Consider the following 19,237-nt stretch of genomic DNA (forward strand, 5'->3'; position numbering starts at 1 on the left):
CCTTTTTTCTGCTCTGATTGCGCCTGCTCTGCGGCGTCATCGCCAGCGTCAGCGCCTTACTTGGTAATCCTTTCGCAACCACCGTCGTGTGCTGCGAGGAAAAAACCCTCCGGCTCCCGACACTCTTTTCTGCTCTGGGTCTAGGCGCGAGCGACAACCGCACGGCTTCACTCCACGCCGCCGCTGTGGCATCATTCTTGTCTCGGTTCTCCCGCGAGTGCCTGTTTTTTGTTTCTCATCGACGGCAAGGATGTTTGTTTGAGCTGTCTCCAGACACTCCTGACTGTCGCATATATAAGTAGTTAGACATTACCATGGTCTTGCTGCGTCCCTCATCGAAGATGTCGTCAGTCTTCATGTTCTTATCATGAGAAGGCTACCTGCCTGCCTTCCTGGCCTTCCTCAACCCCACGTCGAGGCTGCCACACACACACAATTTCCTGATCCTTGCACGGTCTATCTTGTTATGAACACCAAGCCCCCCAGCCGATTGTAAAGAACGTCGAATATCCCATCCGCAGATCATCGTTCTCGGCAAATAGGCGTTGAACAAAGTTAGCCCTGCTATTGAAACCTCACCACTTATCCTCGACCAAAGCTTTTTCAACAAAGAACGTGGATTCAGGCACCGTGGAGAGCGAGGAAGAAAAACATCCCCTCTGAAACCTGTGATGCAGAAAACATCCGGCTTTCCTTCATGAGGCTGGTCGCGATACTGTACACGTCCCGCCCGAAACAGTAGCGTCACTATGCACGTACTACGGACGTTCAAAGAGAAGGCTGAACCTACACCAACCAGTTCTTGACTCGGAGACGGAGAGTGTGCTATCCGAACGTGCGTTATGCTATCTCTCATGACATGCTGCACAGAGCCGCGTGTTGATCGATTTATTTGGACTCATCATCACACTTGTGTTCAAAGGTGCGAACTGTTGCAAAAAGTCTCGAGCTTAGAGATCATCTCCTTTTGTGTCCCGTCCCCCAGTACCAAGTTTCTGGGGATCGCTCGAGTTTCGGGACAGCTAGAGGAAGATCATTGGCTGTCTACGGAGATTGTTCCTCGATGCCGCGCGACAAGAAAAGTACAAGAAGACCAAGTGCAACGAACCGAAGTGGAATGCCGATGATACATAGCTGCGCCCAAGGAGAAACAAGACTCCAAGTCTTGGAGACAGGCACCAGGCATCAAGTTAGAAATGTCCTGAAACAAACTTGTGCTGCAAGCCATCACGTCGAACGCAGCAGCTTCTGCACGCGGACAATGCGATTGACCTTCCGCTCGACGATCCTTTTTAGTTGCACTCATGTTGACAACTTGACAAGCAAGCCCTGCTCATGTGAGCGCACAACTCACCGAACGAGTATGGAAACTGTCCTCGGACAATGCAATTGAGAATGGGTCTTGATGATCTTCCTCAAAGTCATCCCATCGACAAACAAAGCCCTCCTGCTAGGAAGCCCTGTCCTCCATGTCGCGCACAAACGAGCACACTCTGTACGATATACGATTATCGTCGATACGGCGCGAATACGCATGGCATCCGTTTTCCCTATTCATATCCACAAGCCAGCATGAAAGCCACTCACCGGTTCTTTGCTTCATGCCCTCCATCACGCGGACTCACGCTCGCTCCTTCACCCCACGCTGCACATCACCGTGGTAAGAACTGTCAGCTCGTATGGCCCCAGACGGAACCGCTCGACAAGCTTTTTTTCCGCAACCACTCTTCTGAATTTAAGGTCCCTTTTTCGGTTGATCCACTCAGGGCATGAAGAAAACAGAAACACCATTATTTTTTTTCTGCTTGGTAAGTGGTCGCGAAGAAATAAAGGTACCGGCATCCGGTTACAGCCGCCGCGTTTCTGCGCCTCTTGGAACGGTTGGACCGTTGAACCTGCTTGTTAAATTTTAAAAATTGCATGCCGCACCGTGCCGGATGGGCATGACCACAGCAGAGGAGAAAAAACATGTGTGCCGCGGATACAAGTGTTGCCGAGAGGAGTTTGAGGTTTTGTGACTTGACAGTTGACAAAAGCCGTTTTTCTGTGATCGTTCGCAACATTTTACCTTGGGACAGCGGTCGCTGTTTCTCGTTCTCGCAAGAGTTGCTGCCTTGCGGATGCTCAAATACCTCGACCCTACGGAAGATGGAATTGGTGGTAGAGACCGCTCTCCGAGAAATATCCGGCAAGAAATGTAACTTCCAACACCATCCCGTCTGCTGAAGTCTGGCATGGTCATGGCTGTGAAAAGATGCTTTCTGCGTCGGGATTGTTTCCAGCGAGACTTTATCAGCAAGATCTTGCCAGTGGACAAATATGTCAACCTCGAGACTGCCTTGCATCTTTACAGCTTTTTGACAAAGTTCTGCACTCGAGGAGAGGGTTCATGACATTCACATATACTACAACTGGTCTGACTACCCGTGGTGCCCCCAAATCAGACATTAGAGACATGAGCCGTACGAACTGTGTCCAGCCTTCCAGTCAACCATGATGACCGACGTCGAAATCAACTTCAAACAGACGCATACCAACCGTGATATGGAGCACCAGGATCATGTCAACAAACTTCTTATGCAAGTCTTGAACGAGAGTGGTCAACACGCGACCAAAAGATGAAGAGACCGGAAGGCGTGCATCTTTCTTCATATCACGGTCATGGCAGATTCAATACCGCAGCAACATCGAAGCATGTAAAACAAAAACATGTCTTCTTCAGCACGCGTTACTTGCGTATTCAATCAAGCAAATGGCGGATCGTCCGTACGCACCGCCATCACAACTTGTTCCGTGTCGGGTTCGATACTATATATGGGGACTACATGTATCGCAGCTTGACCTTGCTTTGGAGTTGTCGCCAGCTTGTCTCCTTTTCGTACTCGATCCAAACATACAACCAGGTCGGCTTGCTTGGATATGCCTCCTTTCCTATGACAAGACTACAAACTGTTGTCATTCGACGCCAAAGATCTCGACCTCCTTCCAGATATCGGAAATTAACATCTTACTCAACTCTCTAGCAATGCACCAGGATGGCTCTGAAGATACACAAACCACTCTCAGGATCTTGGGTTTGTGGCTCGAAATAGCCGGCCAGTGTACCAGCTATAAGCACTCGTTCCGCAGCCGTATGCGAGATGTCAAATCTGATAACTTTACACTTCTGTCATCTTATACGACTTCCCTCCTTCCATTAAAACGCTGAGCCTATCGGTGTGAAAAGCTGGTAAGACTGTGATGCTTGCGGCCAAATACAAGAAGCAGGAAGACTCACACCCATACCCAATCAATCTCGATATCTCATCTTCGAAATTCCGAAGAAATCCACTTTCTTGTTGCATTTTGGCTCTGCAAAGTCCTCGCTGGACTTTGGTCATGCAAGAAACTTCCAAACAACACACCTCCCACTTTTACAGAAATTACAAAAACGCTTGAAACATACCCGTATATAGAGACCATGCAGCAGTGAAATAACCCCCACTGCGCTGCTGTCCCATTTTCCGAAAAAGACATCATCGTTATCTGCAAACACAGCTCGAGGTCTCTAAGATAGATGTATATGCCACTGACGTTACAAGTCTCCAACATCCACTCTATACAGGCCAGTAACTGCTCAAAGGCATCAGCAGGTCAAAGATACAGAAGATGTAGAAGAATAATCTCAATCTCATCATTTGATACCAATTCCCAGACCTATAGCAAAAGGGGAAAAGCAGGAACCCGTGCTATGAGGACGCCTCGGCATGTATCAACTAGCATGTGCTTTGTGAAGTGGGCATCAAGCTTTGTTGAATAGCTAGGAAGTACATCGAAGGCTTGACTCGTCAGCGGTCGTCGCAAGCTCTCGCGCTGACGACCATCGGGGACGAAGCACTGCGAGAGACATTCACTATGATGACTATATGATTGGAACAGAAAGATTAAGCGGCGTGGAGTCGAGAAGGTAAGGAATAATCTGGTCAACGCAATCGTGTTTTTGTTTTTGATAATCGTTAAATAGTAGAGAAGAAAAAAGAGAAGCTAATAAGAGTACACCGTCACGCGTGTGCCCATTGCAATCGCTTGCCAAAAGTTCAAATTTTTGTCCGTGGAAACCTCTCCTTGATGTCGTCAAACGTGGAAGGAATTGTTTAGTTGGCCATGTAGCTCTTGGAGTCGATGCCACCCTCGGGGAACTCACTGTGGAGGTACGTTAGTAAGGTGTTCAAGACTGGAGGATTAAAAGAGCGGAACTTACGGCAGGGCAACCTCGAATCTCTTCTCGATGGTCTTAAGAACCTCCTGGTCTTGCTCGCTGCTGACAAAGGAGATACTGAGACCCTTGGTACCGAAACGACCAGCACGACCGACACGGTGGAGGTACGAGTCGGCATCACCGGGAAGATCGTAGTTGATGGCAAGGTTGATACGCTCGATATCGATACCACGACCGAAGACGTCAGTGGCGACACAGATACGCTTGTTGAACTCCTTGAACTCCTTGTAACGCTTGATACTGTTGGGGACGTCAGAAGATGTTGGCTTTGTGAGAGAAATCAGGGTACATACCGCTCCTCTTGGGAGACACCAGAGTGGACAGCGATACTGGGGAAGTTGCACTCGCGGAGAAGCTTGTCGAGCTCGGTCGCGCGAAGGGTGCTCTTAACGAAGATGATGACCTGGTTGAACTCGAGCTCATCGAGCAAGTCGTTGAGCTTGCGGTTCTTCTCGGCCTCGCTGAGCTTGATGTAGTATTGCTGGAGACCGTGGAGGGTGAGCTTGGTCTCGTCGTCGACGTAGATCTCCAGAGGGTTACGCATGAACTTCTTGCAGATAGGACGGGTCTCTTGGGAGAGGGTGGCCGAGAACATCATAACCTGCTTCTGTGTGGGGGTAGCGCGGAAGATTTCTTGCACGTCGCGGCGCATGTCTGTGGACGGGTTAGAGGGGTGCGACAATCGAGCGAGCAGCAGACTTACCAATCTGGTCGAGCATCTTGTCACACTCATCGAGGACGAAGCGCTGAATGTTTCCGAGACGGAGCTTCTTGTCTCTGACGAGGGCGTTCAGACGACCGGGAGTGGCGACGATGATGTGAGGGTGAGTCTCTTTGTTGGCGAGGAGCTCAATGTCTTTTTGCATGGGAGTACCACCGTAGAATACGGCAGTCTTGACGTCGGGCATGTACTTTGTGAATCTGGCGTATTCGTTCTTGATCTGGTAGGCGAGCTCACGGGTGTGGCACATGACGAGGACCGAGGTCTCACCCTCGATGGGCTCCATCTGTTGGAGAGTTGCAAGGACGAAGACGGCGGTCTTTCCCAAACCGGACTTGGCCTGGCAGATGACATCGTTACCGAGAATGGCTTGAGGAATGCACTCCTGTTGGACTGGATATCGCAGCTATGTCAGAATCGGTTTGCCAAGTAGTGAGTGTGTGTGTTCGCGCGAATCAAGCAAGCGTCCGTCCATCTCCTGTCCAGAAGTTGCGAGTGAACTTGCGATAACAAAAGCAAAAGAAGGCCATGGAAAGCACTTGTCTAATGACAGAGGTGCACGAGCAAAGCCAGGAGGCGGCGCGTCCGGTGTGCAAATCAAGAGTTCAATTGGCGCCAGGCCCAAGACTCGGAATGACACAAGGTCAGACTGCATAACGACGCGCCCTTTGTCGGATTGCGCGTGTTTCAACGGCATGACTTTCTCCCTCTGGATTCCGGCAGCTGTCGAACCAAGCCCAGGTCTGCACCACAGTCGTAATGTAGCGCAAAGCGGGCTGGCGACGCAGGATATCTCCAGGTGGCTGACAAAGACTCTTCAACGCAGATTGCCTCCTCTTTCTACCTGAATGGAGCTTCGCTTGGAGATGGACGGACGATCGGAGCAATGGAGACGCGCGCTAGATAGGATGATGATGTTCAGAATGACTAACCCTCCGAAGGATGCTCGAAACCGCAGTCGGTGATGGCGCGAAGAAGCTCGGGCTTCAACAGAAAGTCGCGGAAACCAGTCGAGTGAATACCAACGTAACTGCCCTTCGCGGCACCAGCAGGGGCGGCGCCATCGGCTTTCTTTGCGTCACCGTTGGCGGCGGCGGCGTCAGTAGTGGCGGCGGTGGGCTCAGTGGTCTGAAGCTCCTCGTCGGAGTAGTCGATGAGATCCTCCTCGGCAGACATGTTGATGAAGCTGGGTGGGTGTGTGAGGGAGTCGAAGGTGGGTTAGGCGCGTAAAAAGCGACGCGAATCGAATGAGTCGCGAGGTGAAAAGGAGGTTGTTATATAAGGGTCTGGCGATTCAGCTAAGAAAGCAGACGGGGCTGATGGATTGAAGGAAGGGTGGTGTTGGGCGATGGTGACAAGGACCAAGGGACGGAGCTGCTGGCTGAGTTCTCCAGGAATGCGCTGCATCCGGCCGCATTGCTGGCCCACGTGACGATTCTTCGAGCTCGGACGCTTGTGCTCCTCACTTCCAACGCTCCAAAAGTGCCCTGTCTTGTCGTCAGGAAAAGGCCAGTCATGGCAAAGGCTTCTGCTGACAAGGCGAAAAGTGTGCCCAACAAACATCTCCATGCAAGGATCGCCTTTTTGCACCAAGCAGCAACTCATCTCGCCCTGCATCGACCCCCGATAGCACGCTCTGGGTCAACCGACGCCAACGTCGGGCTGCAACAGCATGGGCTACCTCTTCTGCTCGCTGCACAGCTCAAGGCTGTCTCGCTGAAGGCTCAGATACGCCTCTCTCATGATGTGAAGCGTTCCATCTGTAAGGTTTGCAGCACTCCCCTAATGCCAGACACGACTTCAGAGACGCGTATCGAGAACATGAGCAGAGCCTCCAAGAAACCGCATGCCGATCTTCTTGTCATTCGTTGCCGGAACTGCCAAACTGAAAAGAGCTTCCCTATCGGTGCGACGCGTCAGAAGAAAAAGGCCGAACGCAAAGCTGCTGCCGCGACTGCTGCCGTCAGCATAAAAGGCCAGGAGATTGAGGTGGAGATGAAGGATGCTTGAACAAATCATGGGTTGGCTCAGATAACAGTGCTTCAACAAGCTCTGTCTCTGAGCCCAACACTGTCAACTCAAGCCGCTTGGCGATCAACACCCCCGGACTATGCTTCGTGAGCTTGCTCCAGGGTCCGTCATCCGTCGAAAGGGAGGACTGAGCGATCAGCACAATATCAACACGACACATGATACCATAGTCTCCCCGAGTCAAGTGCGGACGCTGCATCACAGCATCAGGCCATGTCTCAACCGCAACATCGCGTCGTGTCCAGAAACTCGACAGTCGGGATGTACTAAACACGTTCCGTGCTTTTGGGATGATGAGGCACTGTGTGCGATTGCAGTCTGGCGGCATCTAAATGCCTTTCGAGGTCAACGAATTCGTAGCAGTACTCATCTCGATCGCGCCGAGATGATCGACTCAATAGCATATGGTAGAACACGAATATGTATTCAAATCACGATTCAACCACAGGCAGTCTCGCTTATCCACTTCTCTTTCTTTCGTTACTTTCCACATCTCATATGCTCCTGTTTCATGTGTGACTACTAAGGCTGTTGGGCAAGTAAAAATTCCGTTCACCACAACTCTGGAGGAAAATATTATGTCGACAAGATTTTAGAGTCGCCGATACAGAAGGACGACCGAACGTGTTCTCTAGATAATGTCTCGCCGCGAGAGCACCGATTCCTTGACTTCAATCAACCTCGTTATCGCTGATTTGTATCCAAGGTGTGACCCGAGGTGGCAGAACACGGGACGTAGTCGTGCTGAAGAATGATTTGATCATATTCTCGATTAGATACTATACAGCTCGTAATATGGGTCCAAACGATACTAAGCTCTGTCAGTATCTCTAAGACAACATAACCACCCACCTCCAAGGATCATTATTCGTCAAGCCCTCATCAAACCTCGCCATCGCCCCTCCTATCATCAGACCAGGGTGTCCTCCTCACCCATCTCCGCCAAGCCTCCATGCTTACATAATCACCTCACCCTGCCAGCACAGACCCACCAGTACCTATAAAACTTCGCACCTCCTCGCCCTCAACTGTGTTTTCTTTCCTATCTATCAGTAGGTGACTAATGTCACTTTGCGTTTCCACTACGGTGGCTTGCTATGTGTTTTCCTCTCCTCATGGAATTCGTATCGTTCCCTGACGCATAGAGGGAAGTCGGCCCTCTTTCCAAAACATCTGCGTGTATCGCCAAATGTGCGACGGAGGTGTGGGAGGGCTGCGACATTTCTTCAACTTTATGAATTTACTTTTGGAGTTGAAGGTTTTTTTTTTATGGGATTGCAAACTTTTTTCTTGCAAAGCAGATTTCTCTTTCTGCGGCAGAGTTTGAGCAGCAGCGTCGCTTCTTGCGGATGGCTTTCTGGTCTTGGATATTGTGAGACTGGAGGGTTGTTTGGGAGTTGCGCACGCATGCTCAGTCTGCGCCTAGAAGTAGTTTCTGCAGCAGGGAATCCAATCATCAAAATTTCAACTTCGAATATTCTTTCACATGCTGCTGTGCACGTCATGCTTTAACGGTGATACCATCATTTGTGCACGCAAGTCCAAGATTTCTGAAATGTGCAACCATCAGAAGTTCTCGAAGTTCAGAGATGCGGTAATCGTCATATGCGCATACCATCTTTTCGTGCTTCTCGGTTGGACGAAGTTGCTGCTCGAGTGTGAACTGCGTCAGACCATTCACATCACCATAGGTCACAGACGCAAGTGCGTCAAACATCTGCAATTCATGTCACGAGCAGTGGGACAAAATAACAATTGGGTGCTGCAAGTCATCTTGATTTTCATCTACGTGCTTGCTAACAGTATTGATCGTTTCTTTTTCAAAAAAGAGTACACACCACACTATCGAACAAATAAATGTCCTCTAGTAGACGCGCTTGGGGGGAGACATGGAAGCCTTGATGGTCAAGCTTCCAACGTTCTGCCAGCCCTTCTTGAGCAGGGAGACGAGGTAGTTGATGGACAACATGATGTTACCGATGAGCTCGTCCTCGGTCATCTCAACGTTGCCAACAGCGACACCCATACACAGAACCTTCTTCAGCTGGAACTTGACGGTGGACTTGACCTCGGTGATCTTGTTGGAGAGGTCCTCAGCGTGAGAGACGGGGGTGGGGAACTTGCCGGCTGTTGTACTTGTCAGTAGATGCGCTTTGAGAAGATGTACGAATGCGATTGTTGCTTACCCTTGGAAAGACCGGGGCCGAGAAGACGAGGAATCTGCTTGATGAGAGCCTCGGAAGCGATGAAAGCATCGTACTTGCGTGCGAGCTTCTTGATCAGCTTCTTGTTCTTGTTGAGCTTTCTCAAGTCCTCAGCGGACATGGCGTCAACACCAAAGTGCTTGGCACGATCGATATCGTGCTGGTCACCGAGAATGCTGTGAAAGTTGTTCCGTCAGCCACCTTGTTCCGCTCGCGCTCTTTTCAGATTCCAGGGAGATCGTACCAGATGGCCATGTTGGGGCGGGGGACCTTGGGGAGCTTGACGGTACCAGAGAAACGCTTGTCACGCTGGGGGTCGTAGTTCTTGAGGCCGATCTGGAGCTCGACGGTCTCGAGGAAGTTGCGCTTCTTCTCATTGAGGGAGTAGTTGAGGAGCTCCTGCACGTTGGTGCGCACTCCGGCGACAGTGATCTTCGACATGATGCTGGCTGTCTTCCAAGAGAATCGGGTTCTTTTGGTGAGGAATTGTGCGTGACGGCTTCAAGAGGGAGGCGGCGGCGGGAGAATTTTGTTCAGAGTGCGAAGGCCCGTGGTGCACGTGCCGCCAAGATTTGCTTCCACATGTCCGTGCGCGTCTTCACATCGGACAGGGTCACCTTTCGAAAGGTATTGACCGAAAGTCTGGATCATGAACCTTCAGTTTCCATCAGCAACTCTGCCTTACTTTTCGACCGAGTGTTTCCCGTAGCTTGATTCTCACGCCTTGCTGACTCACAGGCGATCGACGAAACACGAAGGGTCTTGCAGGGTTCGACACCTCAGGACTATTCTCCGCAATAGCCATGCTCCGCAATATCCGCGATAGCCACCATAAACGCCTTCTCTAACCACTCATTCGCAAGAATAACTTGCTTGCTGGGCTCTGCGCAAGGCTTATTGCAAGTAGGTATCTTCCGTATCTTTGCGATGACTCCTGCAGAAGTAGGGCATGTCCGAAAAGCCGTTGGGGAACGACTCCGAAGTTCAAACGATATCTCGAGTCGACGAAATGGTCCCGCGTTTCCAACATGTATTGAGCTAACTCGTAGCACTTCTCGATAATGCAGGACAAAGCAAACACATGGTGTATATTGCTTTTGATTACAAGGTGCTCAAACGAGCATGATCTTCCATATCACATCCACAAGGCTTACATCAATGGCTCACCTTAATCAGCATGCAGTTGATGAATGCAGGTGTTGATGTCGGAAAATAAAGTTCGGAACTTTCAGGCGGAGAATCGTACCGAGCCCGAGTAGATTGCGTCAAACCCGACTTTTCTCCCTCCAACAAGTCATTGAAGAAACATGTAACACTTCAAGAGCCGACAACCAGGTGTATTCAATGTGTATGTGGTGTCTAAGAGAAGCCAGCGTCATGGTGAAGGCGAATATCCAAGAACAAACACAAAGCTGCTGCGATGAGGTAGCAAGAAAAACAATCACCTTGATCTGGGGTCGGTGAGAGTGGGTCTTACGCGCCTCTTACCCGTTACCCATCACAGCAATCTCTGACCGAAGGACCACCGCTGGTGTAGTGGCGCTTTGATATATAAGTCTAGGTAGCCCAGCGATCTGGGTCACCCGAAGTCATGTAAACACCCTCGTCATCGCTCAATATTCATCGGAAAAAGTTTTGTCTTCCTGTTGCACACTCATCTCACACACACGACCATGCAGTCGTTCCGGCAGTATAAGCAACTCAGGCAGGCGGTCCAGAGGCAATTGGAGAGAGATTCAGACAAGGCCAAAGCCCTTGCTGCTTACACACAACAACATGGACTGGACAAATACGACGAAGCCCAAATCTTCGGCGGGCAGCCTCTCGAGAAGATCGAAACACCCAACCTAGACGAGGAATTACAGGAGAATCAGGAAGCACTCGACGCGATAGTCGAAGACGAGATGGAGGACTCTTATCCTCAAGAAGACAACCAGAACGAGCTCAACAGAATACACACCACCAGGAGTCATCATGCCGATCTGACCAAGACCGAGAGCGAAAATGCCGATCTGTCCAGAACACCGACACACAGGACGCATTACTCGGAACGAACAGCTCTAGGATATTCCATGACCGGCATCAACGCACGACTGAGAGCGACAAATGAGAGCGAGAACGGCCATGTTTTCGTGGTGGAATGGGAAGGTGCTCATGATCCACTCAAGCCGCACAATTGGTCGACGGCCAAGCGAATGTGGGCAACAGTAGTTGTCTCTCTTGTGGCTGTTGCAGGTACAGCAGCGTCGTCAATCGATGCTGCAGTATTACCCCAATACGCAGAATACTTCCACGTCAGTGAAGTCGCAGGATCTTTGGCGACCGCCATGTATTTGATTGGATTTGCTGTCGGCTCGCAATTTGCAGGACCTTTCTCAGAGACCTTTGGAAGAAACATCATCTACATCGTGACCATGTGTATCTACATGGCTTTCTTGCTTGGATGTGCGCTAGCTCCCAACTTCGGTGGCCACATCACAATGCGTTTCCTGGCGGGCCTGTTCGGTTCGACGCCTCTGACAGTAGCTGGTGGCACAATTGCCGATCTCTGGAACCCTCTCGAAAAGACTTATGGTTTCCCCGTCTATGCTTTTATCGGTTTCTCTGGACCTCTCTTCGGTCCTGTCATTGGTTCTTACATTGGTCCAAGTGGCATGAGCTGGCGTTGGTGTGAATGGCTCATGCTGATTCTCGGCGCAATCGTCACCGCTATCATCATTCTTGGCCAGCCCGAGACATACGGACCTCTCCTTCTCTCCTGGAAGGCGCGTCATTTCCGCGAGCAAACAGGTGATGATCGTTACAGGTCACCTTTGGAGGTGCGCCGCACTTCTCTCTGGACTCGTCTGAAGATCGCAATCTACCGACCATTCGCCATGATCTGGACCGAGCCCATCATTCTGCTCATGTCGCTCTATCTCACTGTCATCTACATTGTGCTGTTCACTTTCTTCATTGGCTTCGAGTTTGTCTTCACCAATACCTACGGAATCTCTCAGGGTATCACCAACATCATCTGGGTGGCTGTATTTGTCGGATTCTTCCCTCTTGCAGGTACATTGCCTCTGATCTACTCCTGGACGGTCAAGGATATCAAGAAGCAGGAAGCAGCCGGAGTCGAGAACCCCGCTCCCACACCCGAGTCTCGACTTTACTTCGCCATGCTCGGTGGAGCCTTTGCGGTTCCCATCTCTCTGTTCTGGATGGGCTGGACTGACTACGCTTCCATTTCCATCTGGTCTCCCATCATCGCCTCAGCCTTGTTCGGATACGGCGTCATCACCATATTCATCTCGGCTTACATGTACATCATTGACTCGTACGCCATCTACGCTGCCAGCGCACTTTCATTCGTCACTTTCACCCGCTATCTTGCTGCTGGAGGTATGACTGTGGTTGGTGTTCCATGGTACCAAAACATGGGTGTTCACTATACCCTTACTATCCTCGCTTGCATCAGTTCTCTCATGGTGCCCGTGCCATATGTCTTTTACATCTATGGCGCACGCATCAGAACCAAGAGCGCTTATGCTGTACACAAAGCTTGAGCACCCGAGACTCAGATACCGAGCCCAACAAAATTTCGCATGGGACGACGTAGAGGCGGATATTATGTTATTGCTTTTTTGTCGTTACATACATTATACCCATAGACTTAGACCCGTTTTCGCACTGCCGCATAAATAGACACCGTTAATCATATTGCTTTCCATTTCCAAATATTCTTGATTGCAGCCAATGCCGCGCTGATTGCCACAGCGGTACTCACACCCTCACAGTATTAAGGTGCAGGAGTAGTGTCAATCTTGGTGTCACAAAGGTCAAAACCGTACACTCATGTATGAACGGTGTGATTTGATAGACGAAAGCAGAGGTGAGTAAATTCTGGGTTTCGCTATCGATTGAGATTCGACGTCATAAACGCTACTACAATGGGATCGAGTAGTGCTGAGAGTACCCAGCCCCATGAAATCTCCTCCAAATATCCTCGAACAGTTCCACCATACTCGAGGCCAAAGGTCCGCCTCCACATGCCCTCACATTCTCCCGCACCTGCTCAGGAGTACTGGCACCGATTATGATACCGTCGTCTGCTCCCAACATTGAATGATGCATCATCCATCCCAAAGTAGCTTCTTTCAAAGTCAGGCCTTCTTTCTTGCACGCCTGACTCAATTGCTCGTGCATAGCCAAGCTCAAGTCGTTGACGTACATCATAGAGAAGACGTGCATTTGCTCCATCCTGCTTCCTGAAGGGGGGTTGCGCAATTCTGCGACCGGTCGAGAGAAGAAACCTCCTGCCAGTGGACTGTAAGCGTAGAAGCTGATGTTGTGACGTCGTAGGAGGGGGAACAATTCCTTGTCGGCAGCTCTCAGTAGAGGATTGTAGCCACCTTGATAAATTGATGGCCGGACGAAACCATGCTTGGCGCACAAACGGAGGATTTCTTCGACTTCGGTGGCGTGGTAATTACTGATTCCAAAAGCAGCTAGTTTTCCCTCCTGGAATAGCTGGTTGATGGCGCGGAGGGACTCTACAAGCGGTGTTGATCTATCGGGTCCATGAAGATAGTAAAGATCCAATCGTTCTTGCTTGAGAGCAGCAAGAGAAGCAGCACAGTTATTGATGATGTTGTCGAACGCTAGTGAGCCTGGCGAGAATCCTGGGGCCTTTGTCGCGATGGAGAATTCATCTTTGGCCTCTGGAATCTTGCCGAGATCCTCTTCGCTTCTTCCAGAATTGTAAACACGAGCAGTGTCCAAATCGTGGACGTTTGACTCTTTGATCGCCTTTAGGAATGAATGAAGTTGCTCGACCCCTGACAACTTTGCTGAGCCAGAAGCGACCGATGAGCCCATTAGACCCGCAATCAACTTGACCATCGTGAAGACTTCAAGACGAGATATAGTGATGCAGGATTTCGTGGTATATATGCTCGGCGTTCGAGTATATGTATGCTGTGTAATTTGAGAAGAACTTCACTCTGTTTGAAGGGAAGTCGTTGACTTATACCTGCATCATGTGCATTTGATTAGTCAGAACACGTCCGGATATTTTGGTTATCAGACAAAGCGTGCATGTTTCTGACCAATTCGAGCTGCGGTGTGCGGAATACCGCTGCTGTCCGCAGCTTGTGGAGGTGGAGTACAGCGGAGTTCCACCTGCGGCGTCGGAGACGACTTCCGAGCACCATAGTATCGCTCGACGACGTCAAATAGAGGAATTTGATATTCGAACCGATTACGGCCCATTTGAAGCGGACATGAATGTCTCTTGCGTCCGCGGTACCTTTTAGTAGGTTGACCCTCTCTGTTTGAACCACTGCTTTGTTTCGTCGAGACCAATATAACTGCTTAACATCAGCCGGAGCTTTGACCGAGAGACCTCTCAAACTCACGTAACAAGCATATTGCGAGCAAAGTCATCGACTGCATCCGCTTTGCCTTGCTCCAGAAATTCATCTAATAATAAACAACTTACGGTAACAGGAGGATCCTGCTCCCAAACACTGAGAAAATCGAAAGAAGATTGAGTGGACCAAACTTGCTGGCAAATTGACCAGGGCTGGCTTCTTGTCCATCCTCCTTGGCTGGCTGTAGTGTTTGAGTATCTTCCGATATGCTATGGGTGGTTGGACTTACGAATATCCTGTTTCAACATGTAATGAAGTGTGATCAAGGTATATGAGGCTATGACCGTACGTCGCAGAGACTCTGCATAAATCCACGACTAGTGATCTCAAGCGTCAGAAATGCCATGGCGATCGGAAATGCACTTGAACTCTCACCTCCCATACAGGGACTTGCTGGACTGTTTTGTTTGAGAGTTCAGGTGAAGCATCCCGTAGGTCCCCTAGTACGTCCGTCCAAAGTTCGAGCGTTTTCATCCTTGATCCAGCCAAACATTGCTGCCGTACATCCTGATCGAACAATTGCATGCTTTGGTAAAGCAAAAGACACTGCACCCGGACCAGTAGCTCTCCGCCATTAGTCATAGCCTCTAATGAGAGGAGTGTATCGATGCTTTCTTCAAGAGATCGATAAACCAGTCCCTTATTATGCTCTGTCTTCTGACTATACATGACACAATCCCTGTATGCAGAAAACATGATGTCTGGCATACCACTCTTGTACAGACGTCGATGCAGCCATGGAGTTTGGCAGAGACTAGCGAACTCACTATGGTACGATTTGATATCCTTGATCTGGTTGTTGAGCCGCGAATTAGGATCGGCGAGGGTCTCGTGTGTGAACTTGTCCTGGACTGTTGTGAGAAAGATGGGAGCATATGACGCCTCGACATAGCCTCACCCAGATAGAAGTCACTTTGTGATAATCTGCTCGTCGATAGTCTGACCCACTAATCATAATGTTCTCAATGCACAACTTATTTGTTTCTGTATTGATAACCTGGGTTTCTGGAAGATCGGGCAGGAAAGCTGCATATGCAGCAGCTTCGTCGTTTGATTCGTCCAGTGTTATCGAGCCGGGCGTGTCGGAGCTGATACTAAGGATTTTCTCCCACGTCTGAGTTGCAGCATTGGGAGAAATTTGTCGATTGTGTACTGGTTCAGCAGATGGATCTTGTCTGACACTTCCGCGTGGGAAAGGCGTTACTCGAGAAGGGGCATTTGTGTAGATACAGGCAAGTGAGCGATCGATGCATCGTTTGCATGGATTGCTGAGGTTACAGCGGCGTTTTGCTTTCGAGCATTCCCTGCAGCTCTTCTTTCTAGTGTTATTGGACATGTCGTATTGCGAGTAAAGTTCCAGAGCAGCGGCGGAGGTTGGGTCAAGTCTACCAAACGTCAGGATTGTAAATTGGCTAATCTGACCAAGTTTTAGTAAGTAAAAGCAGAGCAATGTTTGAATCACTCGCAGGCAGTAATATATTTGTACCCGCACGAGGAGCCAACGCTGTTTGTTGCTTGGCTTGTCGCTCGCAGTGCGTGCCTCGCCTGGAAAACGCCGGCTTTGCGACCACGACGCAGGATGTTGTTACAATTGGATGGCATCGATCACTCGAGTCAACATTGATACTCTAGAACCATAAACAGTAAGTCAATGTTAGATGGTTTTGAGATGAAGCATGATTGAATTGATTTCTGATCTTCCGTGATGAGAAAAGCTTCATGCTAGGCATTTCGTTCCTTCTCCATTGAGCCTTGAGGTTGCCTGCGGGGAGCCTCGCGAATTCGAATTTCTATTTTCAACCAACTCATCATCACTTTTGACCTGCAAGTCTGCAACCTGTTTTTAACTTTGATCAGATAGGCAGCACAGCTCATCAACAACCATGAAGTGGACCTCTCATCGTCGTCACTTGAGGCATATGACTTCTCGGCCGCAAGTCGTCGCGCGTGAAGCCTCGAACGTTCGGTAAAACGGTCCATCTCTACCAGTCTCAGATCATCATGAAGAATGCACCACAGGTGATACAGAATTCAGCCCGCGTTTTGTGTTAAGACACGCATGTGTCTGCACGTCGGTGAACGTTTCGAGTATCCGTCTGACTGGTGACCTTTCTCGTCGAGGGTCTTGTGTAACGTCGCAAGGCCTCAACATATTGTTTCTCTTCACAATTATCTTTTCCCTTCAAGAAAAAAGTCATCTTTTCTACCGGCGGCTAGGAATATGTTCTTGGTGTGCGCCATCAAGATCTGGATCTACGAATGAGGCGGTGCTTGGTACCTGCAGGTCATTTTGGTAGGCACCAATAGGCAGCTGACCAGCCAACCACAAGACTTGTGCACCGGGTTACCAAGTAAACGCTTGAGCACCCCGTGAATGTCCAAGCCTCACATGCACCCCAGGCTGTTACGGCGGAGCCAAATTATCTCTGATTCACATGTGTCGGCTGGCTTCGTCATGTCGCAGTTGGTTCGAGGAGTCATGAATCTCTTGACTCGAAACAGATAAGAGCGGGCTGCTTCGCTGTTTCGCCATCCAAAAATTCGACCTGATTGCTCTAAAAGATGGACAGCGAGATACAATACGATTTTGCAGACACTTTGCCTGGCATGGAGCGCTCAGATTCGGCATTCACGAATCAAAAGAAGCCCAAATCAGAAGCATCAAACTACGAACCCTTGTCTGATCGAGAAACTGGATTCCGCAACTTGGATCTGCCTGATGTTCTGGAAGACTCGGTACAGCAGCTCTGCACTCCGACTGCTCGCAACTTCATTGTGGACTTCGGTGATGAAGAAGCATGGGTGTCCTTTGACCAACCAGCCGAGACAATCAATACTCTGCTGGACACACCACGTCCATCGAATCTTCATACCCGATGGATCAACATTTGGTTTCCCTTCCAGCAACGACCTTTGCTCGAGATTCTTGCACAACAGTATGACTTCTCACCACGACTGCTGGCACTCATGAGCTCTGATCCAAGACGTATGCGCCAGTATCCTTCTCAACCCATCGAACAGAGGAATGAAGCAATTCTTCGACGCTCATTCGAAGATATCGAGAAAGGCCTCTCTTCATCGCCACCTCCCGCCACAGACACAAGCTCACTCTCGAGCTCGAACCCTGCCCGTACCGGAAACCTGTACGACATTGTCGACGGTGTGTGGCACTACACTTCTCTGGACCAAGGCCGCAGTTACCTATGCCTGGGCTTCAACAGTTTGTATAACGTGCATGCTGTCGAAACCGGCTGTGGTGTCTCGGAAGAAAGTACCGGAACCAAGGATGCACCTTTGCCTCACATCAAGCGAGTCTGGACATGGTTGCTCATCTGCGCGGACAAGACTGTCATCAGCATCAATGAGGATCTGTATCCTTACAGTGAAGGTCGATTGTCGCATCCTCAGCAGCTGGTCATGATGGAGACGCGTCGCAATCTCATCAATGTGTTCCGCTCGTTGTCGAAGGTCGAAGACAGCAGAGAAGCCAATCCTCTTGTACTCTTGCCCATCCGCAGAAGACTTGGTGACACGAAGGAGGAGACTGCGCACCGCGACAAAGACGCACCTGGTCTGCTGTTCTACTACCTGTTTGAGAATTGGTTTAATAGCTATTCTCTCATCACACGCAGAGAAAGCAGATACGGAATGGAATTGGAGAAACTTGTGAGTAACGTCGTCTCCATTTGATCAGAGTCTTGATACTGACTTCCGCCAGCAAAAAGAGATGTTCTCAGCACCAAAGCTTCACCACATCGACCTTCTGCATGGCATTGGCAATGAACTCGGAGCACTCAAACGACACTACAAGAGTTACATCAGACTTGTTGATCGAGTCACTGAACCGCAGTCAAGCACACTGGCGTCAAGAACTGGATCTCGTGTTCCCAGCAAAGCAAGTCAAGAAACCTTTGACAAGCTCGCCCACCAAGGAGGTCAATCTCTAATGGGAATTGGTCTGACCAGCGCCGCCATTGTCCGATTTGAACGTCTCCGTGACATGATCAGCTTGTACGCTCTGGCCGAGTGCAAGGATTACCTGCATCAGAAAGATGGGTTGGTCCAGATGGTGAGTGTCATGTGCTGCCCCAGATGCCTTCCTTTGCTGACATGTCAAACAGAACTTCCAGTTGGTGGCCATGTCGCAGTCTGCCGGAGTGGATCGCCTTACGAGGGTGGCGCTGCTCATCAGCAAAGCAACCATCTTGTTCCTGCCTCTGACATTCCTGACCGAGTACGTGTCGGCCGACCTTGGAGTCACATACTCTGTCAAGACATACTGGATCGCCTTTGCTGTTGTGTTGACGCTGAGCTGGGTGCTGTTGATGGGCTTCGGAGTGTTGAGTGGAACCATGGAGTCTTGGAGTTTGTTCCCACCATTGAAGAGGGCCTTTGCCAAGGTCAAGAACTGGAAGAGGAATAGTGATTAAGAGAAGGAAATCGAAGGCGAAATGACAGGAACAGGTGCAACAGGAGAACAAGACAGATTTACATGGTACAAGAAACAGGACAATGGCAGGCGCAGAATATGGAATAAACAGAACATGCAAAAAGAGGGGGGTATCATATAGTTGTATACACACGCATCGCATCGCATCACGTCAGAATG

The 19,237-nt window shown here is 49.9% G+C and overlaps 9 protein-coding genes across 9 annotated transcripts; 4 read left to right on the top strand and 5 right to left on the bottom strand.

The window, feature by feature from the left end:
* Positions 1-2,548: 2,548 nt before the first annotated feature.
* On the top strand, positions 2,549-3,255 carry M438DRAFT_212694 (uncharacterized protein). Its single transcript, XM_029899423.1, has one exon. It carries the CDS (start codon positions 2,753-2,755, stop codon positions 3,206-3,208), a length of 456 nt encoding a protein of 151 aa, XP_029760574.1. The 5' UTR covers positions 2,549-2,752; the 3' UTR covers positions 3,209-3,255.
* On the bottom strand, positions 3,256-3,634 carry M438DRAFT_212693 (uncharacterized protein). The gene has a single exon (XM_029899422.1). It carries the CDS (start codon positions 3,589-3,591, stop codon positions 3,304-3,306), a length of 288 nt encoding a protein of 95 aa, XP_029760575.1. The 5' UTR covers positions 3,592-3,634; the 3' UTR covers positions 3,256-3,303.
* Positions 3,635-3,959: 325 nt separating this feature from the next.
* On the bottom strand, positions 3,960-6,244 carry M438DRAFT_345524 (DEAD/DEAH box helicase). The gene is made up of 5 exons (XM_029905471.1): positions 5,912-6,244; positions 4,962-5,372; positions 4,552-4,912; positions 4,241-4,498; positions 3,960-4,182 (listed from the first exon to the last, which is right to left on the bottom strand). The coding sequence occupies exons 1-5, from the start codon at positions 6,153-6,155 to the stop codon at positions 4,134-4,136; spliced, it is 1,323 nt and encodes a 440-aa protein (XP_029760576.1). The 5' UTR covers positions 6,156-6,244; the 3' UTR covers positions 3,960-4,133.
* Positions 6,245-6,515: 271 nt separating this feature from the next.
* M438DRAFT_238741 (Rpr2-domain-containing protein) lies at positions 6,516-6,920 on the top strand (the record flags this gene model as incomplete). Its single annotated transcript, XM_029899497.1, has 1 exon — positions 6,516-6,920. A coding segment is annotated over one exon (405 nt), but the record flags the coding sequence as incomplete, so codon positions are not given.
* Positions 6,921-8,767: 1,847 nt separating this feature from the next.
* Positions 8,768-10,108, bottom strand: M438DRAFT_296747 (60S ribosomal protein L10a). Its single transcript, XM_029901916.1, has 3 exons — positions 9,459-10,108; positions 9,197-9,390; positions 8,768-9,137 (listed from the first exon to the last, which is right to left on the bottom strand). The coding sequence occupies exons 1-3, from the start codon at positions 9,653-9,655 to the stop codon at positions 8,875-8,877; spliced, it is 654 nt and encodes a 217-aa protein (XP_029760578.1). The 5' UTR covers positions 9,656-10,108; the 3' UTR covers positions 8,768-8,874.
* Positions 10,109-10,809: 701 nt separating this feature from the next.
* M438DRAFT_345527 (synaptic vesicle transporter) lies at positions 10,810-12,934 on the top strand. Its single transcript, XM_029905472.1, has one exon. It carries the CDS (start codon positions 10,888-10,890, stop codon positions 12,760-12,762), a length of 1,875 nt encoding a protein of 624 aa, XP_029760579.1. The 5' UTR covers positions 10,810-10,887; the 3' UTR covers positions 12,763-12,934.
* A 207-nt stretch (positions 12,935-13,141) lies between these two features.
* M438DRAFT_335176 (Aldo/keto reductase) lies at positions 13,142-14,074 on the bottom strand (the record flags this gene model as incomplete). The annotated part of the gene is made up of 1 exon (XM_029903781.1): positions 13,142-14,074. One exon carries the CDS (start codon positions 14,072-14,074, stop codon positions 13,142-13,144), a length of 933 nt encoding a protein of 310 aa, XP_029760580.1.
* Positions 14,075-14,302: 228 nt separating this feature from the next.
* Positions 14,303-16,154, bottom strand: M438DRAFT_212773 (uncharacterized protein). Its single transcript, XM_029899424.1, has 5 exons — positions 15,527-16,154; positions 15,004-15,474; positions 14,858-14,945; positions 14,614-14,809; positions 14,303-14,565 (listed from the first exon to the last, which is right to left on the bottom strand). The coding sequence occupies exons 1-5, from the start codon at positions 15,962-15,964 to the stop codon at positions 14,508-14,510; spliced, it is 1,251 nt and encodes a 416-aa protein (XP_029760581.1). The 5' UTR covers positions 15,965-16,154; the 3' UTR covers positions 14,303-14,507.
* Positions 16,155-17,316: 1,162 nt separating this feature from the next.
* M438DRAFT_253322 (uncharacterized protein) lies at positions 17,317-18,989 on the top strand (the record flags this gene model as incomplete). Its single annotated transcript, XM_029899674.1, has 3 exons — positions 17,317-18,294; positions 18,347-18,697; positions 18,750-18,989. Coding segments are annotated over 3 exons (1,569 nt in total), but the record flags the coding sequence as incomplete, so codon positions are not given.
* Between the last annotated feature and the right edge of the window lie 248 nt (positions 18,990-19,237).

The sequence above is a fragment of the Aureobasidium pullulans genome (assembly GCF_000721785.1).
Source record: "Aureobasidium pullulans EXF-150 unplaced genomic scaffold scaffold_9, whole genome shotgun sequence".
In the NCBI taxonomy this organism is placed as follows: Eukaryota; Fungi; Ascomycota; class Dothideomycetes; order Dothideales; family Saccotheciaceae; genus Aureobasidium; species Aureobasidium pullulans.

Excerpts from the sequence above, each read along its gene's own strand:
- M438DRAFT_212694 (XM_029899423.1), top strand. The coding sequence starts at position 2,753 with ATGGCGGATCGTCCGTACGCACCGCCATCACAACTTGTTCCGTGTCGG.
- M438DRAFT_345527 (XM_029905472.1), top strand. The coding sequence starts at position 10,888 with ATGCAGTCGTTCCGGCAGTATAAGCAACTCAGGCAGGCGGTCCAGAGG.
- M438DRAFT_212773 (XM_029899424.1), bottom strand. The coding sequence starts at position 15,964 with ATGTCCAATAACACTAGAAAGAAGAGCTGCAGGGAATGCTCGAAAGCA. Across the intron at positions 15,475-15,526 it reads ACAAAGTGACTTCTATCTGG|GACAAGTTCACACACGAGAC; the intron begins GTGAGGCTATGT and ends ACAACAGTCCAG. Across the intron at positions 14,566-14,613 it reads GCTCGCAATATGCTTGTTAC|TTATATTGGTCTCGACGAAA; the intron begins GTGAGTTTGAGA and ends GATGTTAAGCAG.
- M438DRAFT_345524 (XM_029905471.1), bottom strand. The coding sequence starts at position 6,155 with ATGTCTGCCGAGGAGGATCTCATCGACTACTCCGACGAGGAGCTTCAG. Across the intron at positions 5,373-5,911 it reads TTTCGAGCATCCTTCGGAGG|TCCAACAGGAGTGCATTCCT; the intron begins GTTAGTCATTCT and ends TGCGATATCCAG. Across the intron at positions 4,913-4,961 it reads CAAGATGCTCGACCAGATTG|ACATGCGCCGCGACGTGCAA; the intron begins GTAAGTCTGCTG and ends ACCCGTCCACAG.
- M438DRAFT_296747 (XM_029901916.1), bottom strand. The coding sequence starts at position 9,655 with ATGTCGAAGATCACTGTCGCCGGAGTGCGCACCAACGTGCAGGAGCTC. Across the intron at positions 9,391-9,458 it reads CGCCCCAACATGGCCATCTG|CATTCTCGGTGACCAGCACG; the intron begins GTACGATCTCCC and ends CAACTTTCACAG. Across the intron at positions 9,138-9,196 it reads CGGCCCCGGTCTTTCCAAGG|CCGGCAAGTTCCCCACCCCC; the intron begins GTAAGCAACAAT and ends CAAGTACAACAG.
- M438DRAFT_212693 (XM_029899422.1), bottom strand. The coding sequence starts at position 3,591 with ATGTTGGAGACTTGTAACGTCAGTGGCATATACATCTATCTTAGAGAC.